Consider the following 20,751-nt stretch of genomic DNA (forward strand, 5'->3'; position numbering starts at 1 on the left):
AAGGGAATTTGTGTGTGCTCTTTTCTTTATCCCCCTCTTTTCCATTTCGTACAGGTAGGAAATGAAAAAATAGCGTAATTATTAATTAGAAAAAGCGCAAATGAGAGGGTCGCATAAATGCCCGCAACCTTTGCGTTAGAATGACTCATATATGCAAAGGTGAGAAATACGACAGAGAGCGGAAAATAAAAAAAAAAAAAAGAAAACGCACAGATGTCTTCGCGTAATCTCGTTGTTACCAATTCCCGGAGGGGAAAGGTGAATTTTTTAATCGCCCTAACCTAAAAAGCAACTCTTGTACGCTTTTTTTTCAATTTTGTGTGTGAAAATTTCCGCTTAAGGGATGCGCAGCAGGGAAGGAATAAAATAAGATACCTCCTTGGACGCTTAGCGCAATCGGCTTGGTGTTTAGTCAGTAGTTTGGTTTTTTTTTCCCCTGTTTGGTTGCCTTTTGGGTAATTTTTTTTATAATTTTCCCTATCCGTGAGTAGCACAGACCTGTATGTGCACGTGTGCCCCGTTGCTCACCCACCAAGGGGGGATTGGTGCGTCAGGTTTTGCGAGCCGCTTCGTCGAAATGGGATGGGAAAGTTGAAAAAGGAAAAACAAAAAAAGAGGGCAACTTGGTGAAGGAAAAACAGGGTAAAACGTTTAGGGGAGACATACTTCACCTCCCCACGGTTTGTGCTGCCTCCACACCGTGCTCGCGACGAACCCATGGAGGGGACGAAACAGGAGAGGGGACAAGGGGAAGGGAGTCAGGACGAGGAAGGGGACGACTTCCGCAGTGTATACAAACGAGTGGTAGTAAAAAATAAAAGTCTAAATGAAAAGACAAACAGTAACAAAGCATTTTCGGAGATGCTGGAAATAAGCAGAATTACTGATTACAACATGGTGATGAAATATGAGTACCTCCTCAAGTTAAGTTTCTTTAGTAGCAACGTGAACGTATTGAATGTATATCGATTAGTGAAGCCGGAAAGTGAAAAACAATTTGACGAAATCGCAGCTCGTTTGAGAAGCAACATCCTACTTAGTATAATGGACACAAACAAAATAAATGATAAAAGTGAACATGTGGGTGAATACTTTACAAAAAATTATGAACAGCTCAAACACCTGGAGTTTGTCATTGGGAACACAGATTATCCACTAGGGTTTGAAAAGAACACCAATGGGGTTTTTCGAGTATACCTCTTTAAGGTAATACCCAGCAAGACGCTCTTATTAAATAAAAATAATTTGAGTTACATGGAAAAGGACGAAATGCCAAGTAATTACGACTCAGTTGCCGTGGATAAAGATCTGTTCTATGAGCAGTTGGGTTCATCGGAGCGGAGGCAGGGGGGGGAAGGGGAGAACGACCTGACAGGCGGCGGGCAAAACAAGGGAACATCGATAAGCATGACGAGGGGAAGAAGTAACTATAGCTACATATACAAAGTCAGATCAGCCGAACAGGTACTTCCTCTGCTGCTAATCGAGTTTGAGTTTAAATGCCTACGGGTCGACATCAGCGTGCCGATATGTGAATACTGCTACACAGCTAAGGCTATTTATTATTGTCATAACGATAAGGTCCATCTGTGCAACATATGTGACATAAAACATCATGAGAAAAATAAAATCTTGAAGAATCATAGGAGGATGCCAATATCAGAGTCTCCATACCAATTTGGAAAATGTGCCTACCATCCGAATGAGGTAGTCGAAAGTGTTTGCATGAAGTGCTATTGTAGTCTGTGCCCCAATTGTCTGCTGATAGGGAGTCACTCCAAGGGCAATTATCGTAATCACCCCATTGTGAATATAAAAGACGCATTCATTTTGTCCAATCGGAAGCAATCACTCAGTGATGTCAATTTGGAGAATAGGAAAGTTAGGATACTCGATTTGTTGAAAAGAAAACACAAACTACTAGCAGAGATTTATTCCAACTACAGTTCTTTGCAGAAGCGAATCGATACCTTGTATAGGTACATCATTGATGAGTTAAAAGTTTTAAAAAAAAAAAAGATGCAATACATTATGGCGTTAAAAAGGGCTGTTCTATCTCAACTACTCACCATCGAATGGACAGATGCCTTTTTTTATCATACCAAATTGTCCTTAAATTTGTCTGACTTTATTTTATACCAGAAGAAACATGAATTGACTGTCCAATTTTTAATGGCCAAAAAGGGGAAAGATTCAGATTTTATGAAAAGCGCACCACATTGGCTGTTCCAGAAAATTTACGTCCAATCCAGTTTGAGCATTTATGAAGATAGCTTTTTTAAGCTTAACTTTGTTAGCCCCAAGGATCTCGACGAAGGGATGACAAAGAGGGACATAGATAGGAAGCGTTGCGTACTGAAGGGAAGTCGTAACAAGCTGGAAGAGATGTACAATTTTAACAACGCCTTTAATGACAAGAAGGGGTACTTGGGGCTGTATGACGAAACAGCCTTCGAGGGGGGAACCAAGGCAGAGGAAAGTGCACATCCAGCGAGCGTTAAGTACTCCGTCGCGCAGGATGCAGAGGTGAAGCAGTCGCCTCAAGAAACCGCGCATGACAGTTTCTCAAATCCAATAGAACCTGCGAACACAACCAAATTGAGCAACAAAGACGTGCAGAGCGTTCTCAAGATAAAGAAGGAGTATGCGTCGATGTATGATGTGACTGAAGAGAAACCAACCAACTGCAATTTGTTAATCGAAATTTTTAGAGACACAGGGGAGGTGAACTTATGCGGGCGGGGAACGATCCCTCTGAAGCAATCGCACATTTGCAGAGAGTTGTGGAAGCACCTGGTTAATTACAAATATATAAATGTCATCCATATACTAAAGGCGCGGTGTAGCTTGAATACCCTCCTGCTTACGCACTCCTTTTTCAACGTCGCGTCTTATTATGACAGCCTGGAAGATCTAGTGAAGCACATCATTAAACACGAAATTTATACTCTGCTTAATAAAAACATCGACTACCATACGAAGATGAAGGTCACCCATGTTTTGGACAGCGTCGCCACGTTGTTATGTCTCCGGAGGTTTGTCCTCGCACCTTGGGTTGATAAATATATCCAGCTGTGCTGTTCACAGGTTGGGAATGAGGAAAGAGGTGTGTCTTCCCCAAGTGGAGAGGCCTCCCCAAAGGGGGATATAATCTATGAGAAAAATTCAGAGGTGAAAGATGAACACACGTCATCGGTTCATTCAGCAAATGAGAAGGTAAAGGGTACCAATCTGATCAGAAAAAGTGACCCTGGTGAGGTGACAAAAGGGGATAAGCATAGCTACGGCGAATTTCGAATACGCATGGAAGAGGAGGAGTTCCCAACAGATGGGGGAAATAACACGGTGTTGGGTGACCGAACCGTGCTGGATGACCAAACCGTGTTGGAAGAGGATAATGCAATCTTGGAAGACATGAACACAAAGAAGGATGGACACCACATGAGGAGCAGAAACGGACATGATGTCATGGCGGATGTGTGCCTAACTGTAGATGAAAAGCAGGAGCTGTCCACGTTGAAAAAAATAAAAGAACACATATACGTATATTTAGAAATGCTGATCAACGATTTGGTGAAAATCCCTCACAAGAACCTAAACGACGGTGTACGATTTATGTTTTATCTTATCCATGACGAAATTGACGGAAAAAATAAAAACTTAGCGATGAATGAGAAGAAGTTCAGTATACACACTTTGTGTCTCTGTTTGGATATATTTCTTAACTCTGTGTTGTACCCTTACATTTTTTACGTGCACGAGGAGAACTTGAAGGATCAGGTGAAGACTCCGACGTGGAAGGATTCTTCTCTTCATCAGAAAGTGGCAGTTATGTTTGGCCAAACGGTACGAGAAATTTCGATATATGTCTTTCAAATTTACAATTTAGGAATGTATGACAGCAACTTGAAGGCGTTCATAAATAACATAAAGGATAATAAAATGCTTCGTGGGAGGACCACAAACGAGAAGATGTTCTTCCTCGACGTGTCGCAGAAGGTTAGCGCTTCGGAGTTTGGCCCGCACTGTGAGGTGGGAGGTCTGTTGGCGGGTCGTTCACTTGATCGCTTCTGCGTCCTATTTTTTTTGGCTCAAACCGATTTGGTAGTCGGTGTAGGGCAATTCTTGTAAAGGGGAGAGGGGCAGCAAAGGATAATCAGCTTCCCCCTCCTTTGCACTTTCCTCTTTGCACTTTCCCATTTGCACTTTCTCATTTCCACTTCCCCCTTTGCACTTTCCCCTTTGCAGCTCTTCCAATGGATAATCAAAAATTTGGAGTCGCCCAGGTACTACGCCCCCGTGAGGTGGACCTACCGCGAGGGGGTCGAAAAAAGTTACCAGCGGATCGTCCAGGAAATTGTTCACATAGACGAGTCCTCGACAAACAATTGTGTAAAAGAGAATGTTGATTATAACGTCTTATTCAGCACCGAGAATTTTAGGGAGATTCTGTCTCTGTGCTACTCGATGCAAGGCGTAGGCGCGTGAGTGTACGAAAAAAAGAGAAAAAGAAAAAATAAGCGACATGCGCGGTGGAGCGCAACACACTGCAGATAGAGAAGCAAACGGGAGTGTGAAACACTGAAGTGCGGCGAGCAGATGCACCACAGAACAAAAAACAAATTCGATGAAGCTCAGTGGAGCACTGAGACGGTGCTGCGAGGTGAAGAGATGAGACAAAAAGGAGGAAGCCCCAGAGCATGTGTCGTTAATATGCAGAAATGCACAGCAGTCCGCACACAGTGACACAGATGCGGGTGATTATGATAAGATTATCACAAAATTATGATGGTGAAGGGAAGGCCGGGTCACTCCCAACTGACAAATGAAGAAAATGAAAAACGGGGCAAAATATCCCCGGTGTACACTTCACAGAAGTGTGTTGACGCGTATCGAAGTGCATCAACGGGAATAGACGCACGACGAGGGTGAACGGGCCTGTGGTGAACCATACGTCTAGAAAGGAAATTCTGACCAAAGGTCTGTGCAGAACAGAGATGAGGAAATATGCGCATGGGTAAAAAGAGGAAAAAGTAAAACACCACTATGCTGTAGTAGGCGCGTCCAGGTTGCTACCCACCCACATGAGCAAGTTCAACCAAAATGGAGGCCACCCTTTACTACAACTCGTTTATGTTTCTGTAAACTTTCGCCCAAAGATCTTTCGGAGATGCAATTCCACAGGATATGTGATAACTTGAGGTTTGATTAAAGAGGACATATACGGCCAAGAGGACGTCTATCTTTTCTATTCTACTCAGTATAAGATTATCCGTGAGAAGAAATTTATTTTTATACTTTAGTGGGAAGTGGGTCAATTGCATCCCTGAGATTTTATCGACAAAAAATTTCAAATCTTTGGTTTTCTTATTTAAGTAAGATAACTTGGCATTCTCTATTAAGTAATCAGAATAGTTGTAAAAATTTTTTGTAAAATTTTCAAAGCTGGAAAGAACTTCATTTTTTATAACTTTTAAATCTTTCGGATTTGTCTGAACTAGTAAGGTAAAGAAGCCTGCAAAATATTTTTCATAGTTTATAAATTCAAAGGAAGAATCATAAGTTAATTCTTTTTTTTCTCGCAAATAGTGAAATAATTTACTGTTCAGTATGTACTGAATGATGTAAGATACTGCATTGAAGAATATCGGGTTGGTATATAATTTTTTTTTTCTTGTAATTAATTCTGTCATATCTTCCTTCTTGTATTTTTCCATGTTGATATGATTTATAATTTGTGTGAATCCTTTACCTGTGGTGTTTTTTTCGACATGCTCATCTTCCAATTCGTGATATAGAAGAACCTTTTTTAGAAATTGTAGTAAGTATAACGATATGTGCACCCCATTGGAGAGGAAGCCAAAGTGGTTGGCACTCTTTCCGATGAGGAGGAAAATTGCGTGATCTTCTTTTTCGTTTAAATACACGTAGGTAGGTTCCTTTATTTTCTGTTCGAAGTTTTGAAGTGGGCACAGGAGGGAGTACTGGTCTTCAAGCGGGTCTCTTCCCATGGGTTTGTCGTTCTTCTGTGGGTTGTTTTCATCACCATGGGGATTAATTCCTTGGAGGGTTACTCCTTCCAATGTTGTTGTGTTCCCATTTGTGGGCACTTCTCTTCTAACTGAAAGCGTTCCAATGTAATGCAGCACGTAGTAGTGCAAAAAATCGGATATGTCTCCTACAACGGTAAGCTCAAACAGGAAGGGGTCGCTAAAGAGGTGCTTTAGCACCTTCTGCACCGTTTCCAGGGAGATTTCTTCGGCTTCTCGCAGGTCGAAGTTTTGGTAGCCCATGGCGCCGTCGGACAGGTACGAGATGGTTTGGCCCAGCAGGAAGGACTGCAAGGGGGGCAGAAGCAGAGTAAATGTGGCGTAAATGTGACACCCACGACGCTACACGGACGTAGCACCGTAGATACACCCGCGGGGAAATCCTTACCTGGAGATTGTTCTTATACTCGTAGAAGTCCTTCCGGAGTTTGTCCACGACCCTCTTGAGTGCAGACTCCTCAACCCGCGTTTGCAGTAAAATATTGTTAAGTATGGAAAAGGCCGAGTTGATATTTTCGTGTTTATTATACGTATAAATATCGATAAAAAAATACTCGTCATTAATGTCGATGCATATATTTATGCTCCTATTGCTGCAATGAATTTCGACGTTTTCACGACTGATGCTTTCTATTTCTCCTCCCTCGAAGAGGCATATAACTGAGAATAATAAGGGAAACACGTTTTTTTTTTTTTTTTTCAGTATGTCATTATGCGGTATGATTAATCTGAGGTATATGTTTTTTCTGTCTATTTGTGTTTTGTATAAGTTCACTTTGATCCCGTTTGCCAGTTGGTAGTTTTCGACTTCTCTTTGGCCTTTCTCCGCCTCCACGTATTTCTTCAGGTTGACCCGGTATGCGCTTGCTTCGATCCTCAATTCGCTGGGCAGTTTGTCCAGTCTGGCACCCTTTTTTCCCTGCGCGGGGTGCCTTAGATGTGTGCCCTGTGGAGCGTCCAGCCCGTGATCGATTTCCCCCAGCTTGTTCTTGGCATCCATGTAGTAGCATGTGCGGAAGAGGGGAAAATTGGGGGCGGTGTACACAAGGGGTGCGGCGTCAATCTTGTCCAGAGTGTCAACAGGGGTCGGCGTGTAAATCTCCGTCGGTGTGTCCACACTAGGGAGGACGCAGAGGAGGGGATCCTGGTCCCTTTTGATCTGGTTGATCTTGTGAAGGATGCCAGAAAATATGTCTCTTCTGGGTGTGTCCCCCCCCCGGGGCTCTACATACCTAGCCATGTGCAATTTTGTTGTGATATTTTCATACACATATCTCTGTGACAGTAACGTGTTCTGAAATCTTAAGGAGAAATTGGGGACGTCATATACCGAATTGATGTTGTGTAGGAAGAGCTTCTTCACGTCATCCTTGTCGAAAGAATCGAAGTCTATGTGTGGGACATGGATAATAACACAGTTGGGCTTAAAATTGGTATGTCCTTTGAATATGTTAAACAAATATTGAAAATAATTTTTGGCAAAGGAATTAACTTGTTCTATTTTTAAATTATCAAAAATTTCTTGCTTGAGTTTTTTTTCCCTCTTCTCATTCAGGTAAACGTGTTTGCAAGAATTGTAGTCGATAATTTTTTGTATTTCGTCTGTGTACATTTCGTTCATTCGTGTTTCCAGGATTTGTTCCTCATCTTCCTTTTCTGGGTGCACGAGCTTCATTTGCTTTGTCCCTCCCCCGCTGGGTGAGATGGAATCGCCTTCGACAGTGCCTCCACCTGCATCGTCGTACTCAATCTCGTTCGCCCGATAATTTTGTAACTCGTCATTGCTAAACCCATGGGCTAGCAAACTTTTAATGAAGTCATAAAAAGCTGTCACAGCTTCTCCGAACGATTTTGTCGTTGTCTTTATTTCCACTGTTCTGATGGTGGCCCCTTCGTTAATATTCGTGTACTCATTAATATCTATGCTGTTAAATAAATCCCGCTTGTACACGTTAAATCGGAAGGACAGGCAATAAAACATAACGTCTTTCATGACATAAATTTTGTAATCCTCCATCGTGCGAATGCTTTTTATTTCCTCCTTCATCAGTATATTTATGTTGACATTATTTAGAGAATATTTGATAATTTCAAAATCTGTTGTGGGGTTGAAGTTTCCTTTTTTACCTGACTTGTTTAGAATTTTTTCTTCTTCCAATTTTGGTTGGTACTTTTCGGTGAGGTAGGCTCTAAACTTGAGCTCGCTCAGGGCTTCGTTTTGAAACGTGCTTCGCAATTCGTTCAGTTTGCGCGCGTCAACGATGTTGTCATCTGGGTATTCGTCGTCGGGGGAGGCAGTGGTGGAACGGTTGTCGGTGTTGTCAGTTTTTTCGGTGTTGTCAGTGTTTTCTGTGTTGTCCATGTTGTCGGCGTTCTCTGCGTTTTCGGCGTTTCCGTCTTTTTCGGCCTTTTCGGAAGTGTCCTTCTTATCGCCAGGTGTGCTATCTCTACCTGTGTGTATCTTTTCTTTTCTTGTGTGGGTCCCTCCTCCTATGATGGATTCCCCTCCACACACTTCATGCATCTCCTCTGTTGACCCATTAGAGGAGCCACTTTCCGGGTTGCCCTTTCCTGAGCAATCCCCCCCATACATATGGACAATTGCGGGTAGATTTTTATTTCTGGATCGCAAAGTGTTGTCATTCAAAATGGCCAGGTATTTCATGTCCTCCGGTGTTAGTTCCTCCTTTTTCACATCCTGAAATTTTTCGCTTACCAACTTGCGGGCTATGTCCACGTTCACATCTCCGTAGATGTAGAGGTTGACATTTTCCGTTCTGAAGAAAAGGTCGAAGTATTTCTTGATGTCCTTTGGCTCGTACCTCTTCAGCAGTTCCAGCTTGCCGATGGGCAGTCGATGGCTCAGTCTGCGGTGAGGGAAGAGATAAGAGACGCGATGAGGGGAGCGGCGACGTAAGCAATCAGTGGAGTGAATGCTAACAGTGTGATGAAGGGGTGCCTGCAGTCGCGCGATCCCCCAGTGGCGCACCTGTTTTCCTTGTGCAGCGTTTTAATAATGTCTGAGTTCATTTTATATTCCACCGTGTTGATAATGCTGTACTCGGAAAAAATGGCCTTCTTCTCCTTAACAATTCGTTCCCTGTTGAATTGAGTTTCTCCTTTTAGTACTTCAACCATGGTGTCAATGCACTTGGACAGGATGGCATGCTTGTAGTTAAATTCGTCTACTGTGTAAATATCGTAGTCTTCAATTTTGTCTTCCTTAACATTTTTTACAACATTGTCGTACTGGAAGTGGATGAAGGAGTTCTCTTTGTAGAGCTCTTTGTTCAGGCTGACGCTTATGTAAAAGACGATGTGGTGAAAATCGGTGTAGGCGTTTGTGCGGATATTTTTGTCTATGATGTTTTTTCGATTTCTGCGAGGGGTGGTAAAGAGAGTAAGGTGCGGAAGTGTATAAAACAGGGTGCGAAAAGTGTATAAAACAGTGTCGGAAGAGTTTGCTTCTTCTTGAGGCGACACGTGGAGCATATCTAAGCCACGACAACAATGGCCTACTTGGAACCCATGTAGGAGACATGCTCGCAAAGGTGACTTATCCCCTGCTGGTTTTTCTTTTCATTCACACTGCCAGTGTTGACTTCCATGTAAACGTGCATCTCCTCGTAGTTGTAGTCAATTGGATTTGTGTAATTTTTGTATTCATTTGAAATTTTGTGCGAAGGTAATATCACGTGTTTTTCGTTACTTAAAATGTACTTCTTTCTATTTTTGTTTTTTCTTTTTTTGTAGATGATGCTGGTCAGGCGGTTGGGTAGTTCGTACTTTATCAGATCATCGTCTTCTTTTAGTTCGTTAGTCTGCAGTTGGGGTTGAAAACACGGGGCATAGGGGGGTGAGGTCGGCGGAATGACATATGTCCGTGCATGCATATGAAGTTGGGTGCGCCGACGGACAGGTGGTCTATATATATACTCGTGGTATATACATATACGCGTGGTGCATACATATACGCGTGGTGCATACATATACGCGTGGTGCATACATATACACGTGGTGTATACATATACGCGTGGTGTATACATATACGCGTGGTGTATACATATCCACGTGTGGTTAACGAAAGGGACACCCTATTTGTTGCTGTTTTGTCCGGCAATCACGCCCCATTTCAAACCGCCCCGCATCGAAAGCGGACGGTACACTGGCCCTTTCTATGAGCAAACGTTGAATTTTCTTTAAATTGGTATCATATTGTCCGCAAGCAGGGAGTGAAAAATGGGAAGGTGCCCAGAGGGGAACGTGATAAACGTGCGCGGAAAAGAAAAACGCATAAATTGTCTAAACGTGCCAAATTAAAGCGGCACGAATTGCGGAGAAAGAAGAAAAAAAGAAAAAAAAAGTTAACACGTCGCAAAAAGGAACGCTTGAAATTCACTCGACCGCGTCACACATTCAGTTCCCATACGGAACACAAGACCTTCTTGAAATAAAAAGAGACGAATATTTTGTAGGAGAGAAAAACTGCGCAATGGAATATGCAATTCTCGTGATGATGGAAAAATAGGAAAATGCACTCTATCCATTTCTTCCTCTTTAAAAATTCATATCTTCTTTCCATTATGCCAATTATAGCGTCAATTCGACATTAAAATTGCTGTTCAAATCGTCGTCTATGTCGACTTTACGGTCATACAGATTTCTGAGGTACAAACCATACTGCTTAGCGAAATAGGTGATAATTATATTTGCCCCCGATCTTAGATAGCTTTTAAAGAGCTCCGTCAAAATTTCATTTTCATAATTTATGTGTGCATTCAAATGTTTGATGTAATTTTTGATCATCATGTATTCACCAGAGACGTTATAAACAGCCAGTGGCACCGTGGCGTTTCTGCCCATTCTGCTTCTAATACGACTGACCACGTCTAGATAAAATAACGACGGTTTAACCATGAGGATATCGGCCCCTTCGCTGATGTCTGCAAGGAAAAAAAAAAAAGAAAAAAAAGGACACAAAATATATAAAATATACAAAATGTAGAAAAAAGGAAAAATTCGATTTATTAGCAATTTTTTGGGACTCCACATGTATATGCATTTTCTTCCCTTGGAGGGAAGCGCAAAACGGTGGGCACACACATAATGTACTTTTTCGAGTGTCTATTGTTCGCTTATTACGTTTCTCCACATGGTTGAGGTCATAGTACGCGTTAAAGTCGTGCTGATATGATTGCTTATTTTTGACGACGTTTTTGTGAATGTTGGAATTCAGGATGGATCTAAATGGTTTATAGAGGCATGAGGAATACTTGCACGTGTAGGACAATATGAGGACATTTCTGAAGTTGTGAAAATCTAGGTTTTTCCTAATTTGCTCAATTCTGTTGTCCATGGAATCGCTGGGGCACACTACATCGGCGCCGCACTTGGCTAGGCATAGGGACTGCGAAAGGGGAGCAAATGTGGGAGGAGCCACTATAATGATGCTTCTCGTTCGTTTGCGCGGTTGGGAATGCCCCTCCCACTGCGCAATAGAGTACAAGCAAAAATGGGGATGGCCCTCGAAAGAAAAATAAAAAAAATAAAAGAAATAAATAAGTAAAATAAAAATAAAGATAAAACTCAAATGAGGAGAAGTTCTGCGCAATTGCATTCATTACCTGCTTCACCAGCGTGTGCACCGTAACGTCGTTGAGTATTTCCCCCTCCTGTTCGTCATATATTCCATCATGCCCGTATATGTTGTACGGGTCCAGAGCCACGTCCACGTAAATCACAACTTGGTTTTTAAATTTTTGTTTTATTTTGTTTATCACGTTGCAGAAGTAGCTGCTTTCATTGTAGCATTCGGAGCAGTAAGTCGTTTTATTTTCTTCCTTCACGACTGGGAAAAACATAAAGTGGTGAATATTCAGTTGTAAGCATTCTTCTATCTCTTTCACGATTCCGTCTAAGTTGTAGGTGTAGATTCCATCCAGCTGGGTTTCCTTCTTTGGGGTATCCTGCGGAGTAAATGTCATACAGGGGAAATGTTCAGACGAGAGCACTACAGAGGTGGCACGGTTACAAAGAAGGAGGCTTTCTTTTTGTGCGAATCCATTTTGTACCTCCTCATGAATGAACATCGGATAAATAAAGTTCGACATCCGTATGCTATTGTTACTGTATAAGGAGCGCAAGTGCTTATTCCTCTTTATCCTCCTTTCCCTTCTATTCGTTTCGATGTAGACATTGTCGTTTATGTCTTTTGAAAAATTTTTTAGGTTGCATTGCCTTGCCACATTTTCGTTGTACACATCTTCAGTCGATTTCTGGTCTTTACTTAAATCGCTCAGATTCTGATTATGATTTTTAGAGTTCGAAATAAATAATGCGTTTTTAATTCACACAAAATTGATCAATGCTTAATAGGTGGGTGATTCAAATGTGCGTAGTTTTGGGGGCGTCTTCATCGGAGAAGCGGTTCGGCGGAGCGGCGTGATGTGGCACTCAGATGTGGTAAGCGCGGGCGAATGTGGGTGGCGAGAACGTGGCGCTCACACGTTGATGAGCGGTGTGCCACCTCAGCGGTGGACACCACAGATGTATGCACTGTGTCAATGGATATGCGGCATGTATGCACTGTGTCCGCGGTTACCCCGCATGTATGCGCCTGGCAACATGCGCACAACCACAGTCACATTTCACTAAACAAACATGCAAAGTATCACTTGGGGGGGCAGGGTGACTTTCTTTTTCAGTTACGTCGTTTGGCAGAAATTGCTCAATCGGCGCGCATTTTTTATATTTTTTTTTAGTACGTTATTGTTCTGTGGGCTATTCCATCTTCTGAAGGGCGCCTTGTACCTCTGAAAGGGGGAGGAAGCGTAGCGTGCCCATGTAAAAGGTTGTAATTGTGTATGTACGGTGTGTGCAAAGGCATAAGCTTATGTGCACGTGCCTATGTAAACGTGAATGCGTGTATGTGCAGGTCCAAATAGGAACAACTGTTACCTTGGTCGACGGCGGAGAGTACAAGATGTAGGCGCTTTTACAGATGTTGCTATTAAGACAACACACCAAATTAAGGAGAGAAAAGTAAAGCAAAATTATTCCGTTTATTTTTATCATTTTTGGTGTATTTTCCACGTGTACTAGCTAAAAGGGCAAAATGAACAAGTTAAAGTGTGGAATTTACATAGGGTTTTTTATTTTGTCATGTATACGTCAAAACAGGAGGAGCTCATTGGTGTCAGGTAGAAGAGGAGTGTTGGATTGAGAAATGCTCCTACGTATGGTTAAGATGTTTTTTTTCTATCATGTTCTCCCTTCTACTTGTGGGTGTGCAAAACGGCATATTTTGTGAGCACCATTTGGTTAAATAATACAATAATGTGTTTTTTTTTTTTTTTTCCCTTTTTACTTCTTCGAGAAGTACTATGCGCCTAGGGGTTCACAGGAAAAGGCGTATGCCAACACAGATATTTTTCGGCTACTTTGGCGCGTTGAAAAGTGATTCTTCAAATACACGCTCATTTTTGTTAACTTATGAGATGTGGGAATATGGCTCATGGATTGTTTGAGAAAATGCGTTCTACCATTTCGACTCTATTTGCGTGTATATGTCCCTATGTACAAATTTATACCTCTTCCTTTGCGCCGCAGAATATACCATCTGGGGAGGAAACAAACTGGTTCGAACGTTCAATTGTGTTAAACGTTAACCGGGTACATAATCGAAATGTAGAAACGGTTAGCAAATAATTATGATAAAAGTTGTAGTTCCTGTCGGTAATAATGCAGTGGGATGTAGATTATGGCGGCGCCAATGACGCATGAAGCAGGAAAAGAAGTGCCAACACGTGTAAATCGCGTACATTTCTTTTTACCCGCAGTTATGCGAATGGTTTAAAAGGAGCACAATAACTCGTGGAATCGTGGTGAAAATTAAAAAAAAAAAAAAACAAGATCCAAGATAGCAATACAAACGCAGCGAAACATGAGAAGCACGGTTACAATTTGGGTAAAGCGACGTGATGTAAAGAAGCAGCAAGGTGTAATTTGTCGCCCCGGAGGAGATATATATTCTCTCCTTCCCATTGCCGAATTATTATAACCCGTGAAAAGGTTACTTGATAATGTTAAACCTTCTGGGTTGAATGAAAGGCGATTTCTGTTTTTTTTCTTTTGTAGCTTTCTTAACGAACCAAACGAAAAAATTACTCAGAAGAAGGTGTAACATTCCGTGTAGAAAAAAAGGACACCCCCTTATGACATGCGTTGTCTCCTTCTATTGGAAAATAGAAACACGAGCGTTTGGAACACTTCCAAATGGAGCCAGTTATTTTTCTTATATTGGGGAAAATTTCCATAAGCTAAATAAGCATCCGTCATCATGTGTGTGCGCTCGAACTTTGAAGATTGCGAGACTGCCATTTTGTCAGAAGCAGCGTGATATCATAAGAAAAAAAAAGAAAAAAGAAACGACAATTGTAAGAAGTAAAAATTGCCGCTTTTGATGTTAATCCAAAGTGTTGCAAGGGAAAACTGCTTAACCATTTTCACGAGGAAAAAGTTTGTGCAAATGGTTAGACCAGCTAACCATTTGGGCTTTTTAAAAAAAAAAAAAAAAGGTAAAACAAACAGCGGGATATTTAAAAAAAAATTCCGAACCGTGAATAACTTTTTAAAATTTCCCCTTCTTTTAACGATTTATTTATTTATTTTTTTAAACCCCCTTGCGTATGGCGCTTTACAATTTTCTTCCTTCACATTTGCGCCAATTGTCAGCCCTTTTTTAAAGTATCTTATAAAAACACAATGCCTTATTCGTTTTATCCAACGTGAGAGATGACTGAAAGGATAGCTTGAAGAAATAAAAAAAAGGAAATAAAAAATAAAACGGCGATATGTCCTTTTCCCGGAAATATGAGACGATACATGGGAAATTCCGCGCATGTGTATTTCCCTCCCCTCTTATGAATACATTACATTTATTTACCTTCAATGGCAATTTGGCAAAAAATAGACAATTTTTGAATTTGGCATTTTTTTTTGTGCTACGTTTCTACATTATTATGTGAAAATTTTGTGTTTTGTGTTTGACCAAGCGTATAGGGTGCACATGGCATGTTCCATCCGTAGGGGCAAACCCATTCCTCCCTCGTGCACACGTTCTCGAGGATCTACTTAACAACGTATACATACTCGCTTAGTTGCATAAAGCCATCTTTTGAAGTAAATTTCTTATAAAGCAAGTATGCATCATGATTCGCCTTTTTTCTTTTTAATGAGCTGACTTGAAGTAATTTTTTTTTTTAAACGAGAAATTGTCAATTGGTGCACAATTTTTATGGTGGTGAAAAACGCAAGCGCGACACACAAATTCGCGGGTGTCTAAGAAGTCGGTTTTATGGCGTTTTATTATATATATATCTATTTATATATATTTATTTATATATTATTTACTTATTCATTCATTTCCTTATTTTTTAATCTGTCAATATTGGCATATAACTTGGCACCCAAGGGGACCAACCGCACGCTTCCCCTTTGATACGCTTTTCAAAAGGGCACATCGCAAAGAGTGGCAAAATTATAACAAAAACTGCTTTGAGGCAGTTTGTTCTAGAAAATTACCCCGCTCGTTTGGAATCGGTCACTTGGGAGCATGTTCACTCTCAGGTTTCATTTTTGCCCATTTTGACACAATTGACATTTTACGTGTCACCCCATTTTGAAAGGAAAATTTTTAAGGAGCCCCATCCACCCAGCATTTTTTTTAAACGAGTCAATACACACACGTGCACAAAATTCACGCATGCGCACTACACCTTGCGCCATTTGACTCCTTTTCGTTTTACGTTAAACGGTTCATTTCATGCATACAGCTGGAATGTACTTAATTTTTTTTTTTGTTTTTTCTCCACTGTTTACGTTTTATTTAATTTCCTCTTTTTTAACTTTTTAAATTGACGAGATATTGGCTATTGGTTATGTTCGCTTAAACGGTTGAGCGAGTGTAAAGGGGAAGCACATGCACACACATGAATGTATGCCCTTATGTACAATCTTAAGCGTGCGTATGTATGTGTAAACGCGTGCTACCAGGAAGAGTTTTCCAAATTAACCACGCTTATATCCCCCCGAACGAGATGGATGTGCTGAGAAGAGGCGACACGCTAAACCCGAAGGTTAAAAGGAGTAGGAGCATAATCCAAAGGGACGAAAGAAACCAGGAGCAGGGCAGCGGGGGGAATCATCACCAACTCGTGATTTATGGGAATTCTTTCAAAAACAATTCGCTAGGCTACGCATGGAATGCATACTTTGATAAGAACAAAATAAAGAAGAATATTATGGTATGCTGTGATTTAAGCAAGATTTGCGATGACATCTTAAAAGGAGTAGAGAACAACAGCTTGACTATTAAAACGTTTTCCTTTCTGCTCATTGGGGTGTGTAACATATACAAAAAGAAGGTGTATTTTATCGGTCAAGATTACGATTTTTTAAAAAGGAAGATCCTGTCTCTGTACAAAAATAAGGACAATGAATTGAACGACTTGACGGTAACTGGTAAGGATTCCAAGAGGAGAAAGTTAGGAAAAGACAACGAAGATGATAGTAACAAAAGCGGAAGTAAAAAGAGGCTAAATAGAAATTCACTCAATATAAAGAGGGGTTCCATTGGCTTGAACGAACTAATCCCATCCGTAATTGAAAATTTTACGGGAAGGAAATCTCGCTTTTCTCTGAACGCTGATGAGATAAGTATTGCCGGGACAGAGCACAACAGTTACAATGACATGTTTAACGAGAACGAAATGAATAATCAGATGCTTCTGGAGATTTCCGGCCTGAACTACCTGAACTTTGACCACGAAAATGAAAACACCGAGAATGACAATGGTAATGATCATCGTAATAGTAATAGCGGTATTAATAATAACTACATGGGTGGAAATCATGGAAGCGCCAGCCACCGTAGTAGTGTTCACAGCAGTATGGGTCACTACCACGACATGGAGAAGGCATTAGAGGGGTCGTACATTTCTAGGAATAGCATCCCGATGAACAACTTTGATGGGCTGCATCTGAATAGGACGCTATCCGAGTCGTTTCACAACCCCATGGATAATTTGAACTTGGAAAATTCTATATTGAACAATATGATTCCGAAGAACATGTTTTCTAATTTGGAAAATTCCATGAATGAGCGGGGCAGCATGATGGGTGAATTTAACGACTTGGAGCTTAACTCGGTCCACAGGAGTGACGGGTTGGGCTCTATGAATCGGTTCAACGATGGTGTGGATAGAGGTGACAATTCTGGAGTGAACCCCGATGGGAGTACAGAGAAAAGGAACCTCCAGAATGAATTCGCCAATGTGGGAGGCGCACAAGGATTTCACCATCCCTCTGCAATCTTGAACGTACAGGGAAATGAAAACGGAAAGGGGGTAAACCCAAATGATGGCAATCCGGATGGCAATCCATATGGAAATCCGTTTAGTAACAACTTGAACGGGATGACGAGCACATCTATGAATTTCCCAAACATGCCGTACAACGTGTCTCCAGGGAGCAACCATTTTATGGGAAGGTACCATACCATGAATGCTTCTATGCATAACAGAAACGACCTGTACAATTTGAATCCATTTATGAGCATGCATTCAATGAATAACAATAATATGGACGGTAGAAATAGTTATGCTCCCTACGCCCAAAGGATTCCAAATCATAACACTTTTGGAGACTTAGATGTGATGAGTAACGTGATGGTGGGTAGCATGTTCACTCCCCAGAAGAAGAGAAACTTGTCCAAGAAGAATGCCTACTTGGGAGCCCTAAACTTTGAGTCTTATCAGAATTTTGATTATTTCCATCAGAAGGATGACGATGCTTTTATTAAAAAGTTGAACACGCTGCTCGGGTTGGATGATGATGATGAGGGAGAAGCAGAACAGAGGGGAAAGAACCATCGAGATGATGGGAAAGGGGGTGAAGAGGGAGAAGAAGAGGATGACGTGCATTTAGTAGGGCAAGGGGATAATGGAAAGAGGGGACCTACAATCGAGGGAGGGGTGAGCAACTCCAAAACGGGAGAAAATGACAAATGTGTAAATAACCAAATAGTTCTGAACGATGAGGGGGAGAAGGAAAAAGACAAAGAGGGAGGTTCTTCTGCCCTGAATGGATCCGGCACAAATCAGCTGGTAGGGAAGAAAAGAAAACTAGAAAAACACATTATTGATAAGAATTATATGATAAAGGATGCGATGATGAGGGGGATGCTGAGAAACGAAAGCGTAGACTACAAACATTTCCTAATCGACACAATAAATAACGAAATAAATGAGAAGATGCAGAAGGAGTATCCGTCCTTTCAACATTTCTTCTTGCACAGCAACACCGATAAGGTAAGAATTGTCCACAAGTTGGAAATAAATTTTGGGTACGAATCTCAGGATTGTGAGAAGAAGAGAAAAACTCTCGAAAATTATTTAACCTGCTCAGTGGGTAACAAGTCCTTTTTATATGAAAATAAAAACGTGTTTGATCACTTTAGTATAAAGAAATGTCTGGATAATATCGAAGAGAGTATGGCATCGAATGAGAACGAGACGTTGTCAAACCACTTCTTATCATTTGACGGGGAACACGAAGTAGGGACGATGAAAAGTGACAACCATATGATGCATTTCGAGGAGGTGCGAGAGCAGATTGATGGAATGCAATTTGACCTACCGAATGAGAACCACATAAATGAGTACAGAAATCGCTTCAGCATCGATCCGTCTCTATCACAGCACGAGCAGATCGACCTAAATTTGAACGATCTAAATATGAAAGATTTGAGTATTAACGATTTGAATGTCAACGATTTGAATGTCAACGATTTGAATGTCAACGATTTGAATGTCAACGATTTGAGTGTCAACGATATGAGTGTAAACGATTTGAGTATTAACGATATGAATATTAAGGACTACATGGGTTCTAGATTGCACCTGGATAGTCAAATATCCAAAAGTTTGGTGCCTTACGGAGAAAATGGTAGCGTGGAGAAAAATGACGAATTAGCAGTGAATGGCAATTTCCTAAATGACCGACTCAATTCTGAATTCACCCCCTCGTCGGCTTCCCCCCACCTCCTCGATTTGTCCATGAACTCGAATTATAACTTCTCCGATGTTTTCACAAAGGACAATGAAAGTTCATTTTTGGATGATAAGAGTGTACAAGTGGAAATAAATCTGAACCAAGACTTTGACTTAATTGCCAAGGAGTTACTGGAGGTGTACAAGAATTTATCGACAAAAATTAATTACATCTTTTTCGATCTCATTACGAAGAATAGACAATCCAAGGATGAAGTAGCTGTTTTGTTTTACATCACTTTGCACTTGGCAAATTTGGGGTACATAAACATAGTGCAGAAGCCGATTCTTGCGGAGCAGCTCAGTTCCTATGGGGAGAATTCCTCGAGGCCGATCCTCATTCAGTACATGGGTCAAAGGGACGACTGAGGGGGTACAAGGCTATCTTTCTTTTGCGCCGTTAAGGATGGGGTTTACCTTTGGGGGGAGAATGGGGCGTTCTTCAGGTGGGGGGTTCTTCCGATGCGGAGTGTTTTTTTTTTTTTTCCACCCAGAGAAGAAGCCCCCCACCTGTTTGGCCTTGCCTAGGTGCGCACAAACGAATACGTGGTAACGCGCGTAGGCCAACTTTCGTCTTTCTTTGTGCACCCCGTTTTCATTTTTTGGAAATTTAAACGTGCTGTCCATTTAGTCTTCTGGGCTGTAACGCATTTTTACGCCATGCACACCGCTTGGCTACTTCCACAATTGTAAATTAACTTTTGAATAATCTTAAGGTGAGGAAATTTCTGAATGTTCAGATGCGGCTGTTCGGAGGAGGCTAAGCTGACCAAGGGCTCGCGCCTAGAAGCACAAGTCCTGTAGGCGGTGTGCCTGCGTAAATGTCTCCCCCTCCCAATTCGGGTATGGGTTCCCAACTGAGATATGATCTAAATGAAAGGAGGTCTTGACGCCCGGATGCGTGAAGCTACTGAATCAATTCGCTCGATCATCCCCTCGGGGTAAAAATACCACAGGAGATTCATCTTACTATGTGGGCTTGTATGTGTATATGTATTTTCTTTTTTTTTTTTTTGTGTGTTATCCGCTCGACTTGTGAAGCGAAGTGTACTTCTGTGTGGGTGCGTCCCTTGGGAAATGTTACAACCAAAAGGGGAGTAGGAGAAATGGTAATTTATTCTTTTCCCCCGAAGAAATACTCCCTGGAGGTTAGCTAACACTATGAGGAATGAAGCATTCTGTTCGTTCATAAATGGTTATCCTTTTTTTTTTCTTCTTCCCCCCAAAATGAAGCAGTACGACGCGCGCTTTGAGTAGTGCGGCATTAGGACACTCTGCCATGGTAGGATATATGTGCCACTGCTACCGGGGGGCATGTAAAAAGTGTAAATCTTTGCAAAGAGGGAATGTCTAATTTTTCAGAGACGTTTGGTTTGTCAATATTGGTCAAGGGGTAGGCACATGGGTCGGGGTCGCTTCTTAAGGTTCCTAATTTTTTTTAATTAAGCTGCGAGCGGTTTCCCCTATTTGAATTTTCCCCTTTTTTTCCCCTGTGACACATTTCCCCTTTTAATTTTCCCCGTTTTCACATTTTCAATTTAATTTTTTTTTTTTCCTCTTTTTTTCTTTGCGTATGCCATGTTTTTTAAATA

The 20,751-nt window shown here is 41.4% G+C and overlaps 3 protein-coding genes across 3 annotated transcripts; 2 read left to right on the forward strand and 1 right to left on the reverse strand.

Moving 5' to 3' along the window:
• Nucleotides 1-717: 717 nt before the first annotated feature.
• C922_00385 (hypothetical protein) lies at nucleotides 718-4,488 on the forward strand (the record flags this gene model as incomplete). The annotated part of the gene is made up of 2 exons (XM_008816002.1): nucleotides 718-3,999; nucleotides 4,249-4,488. 2 exons carry the CDS (start codon nucleotides 718-720, stop codon nucleotides 4,486-4,488), a joined length of 3,522 nt encoding a protein of 1,173 aa, XP_008814224.1.
• A 632-nt stretch (nucleotides 4,489-5,120) lies between these two features.
• C922_00386 (hypothetical protein) lies at nucleotides 5,121-13,124 on the reverse strand (the record flags this gene model as incomplete). The annotated part of the gene is made up of 11 exons (XM_008816003.1): nucleotides 5,121-6,338; nucleotides 6,439-8,495; nucleotides 8,604-8,917; nucleotides 9,040-9,429; nucleotides 9,570-9,871; nucleotides 10,659-10,993; nucleotides 11,193-11,457; nucleotides 11,675-12,016; nucleotides 12,122-12,352; nucleotides 12,815-12,862; nucleotides 13,008-13,124. The coding sequence occupies 11 exons, from the start codon at nucleotides 13,122-13,124 to the stop codon at nucleotides 5,121-5,123; spliced, it is 5,619 nt and encodes a 1,872-aa protein (XP_008814225.1).
• Nucleotides 13,125-16,147: 3,023 nt separating this feature from the next.
• Nucleotides 16,148-19,528, forward strand: C922_00387 (hypothetical protein; the record flags this gene model as incomplete). Its single annotated transcript, XM_008816004.1, has 1 exon — nucleotides 16,148-19,528. One exon carries the CDS (start codon nucleotides 16,148-16,150, stop codon nucleotides 19,526-19,528), a length of 3,381 nt encoding a protein of 1,126 aa, XP_008814226.1.
• Nucleotides 19,529-20,751: the final 1,223 nt, after the last annotated feature.

The sequence above is a fragment of the Plasmodium inui genome (assembly GCF_000524495.1).
Source record: "Plasmodium inui San Antonio 1 unplaced genomic scaffold supercont1.1, whole genome shotgun sequence".
NCBI classification, from domain to species: domain Eukaryota; phylum Apicomplexa; class Aconoidasida; order Haemosporida; family Plasmodiidae; genus Plasmodium; species Plasmodium inui.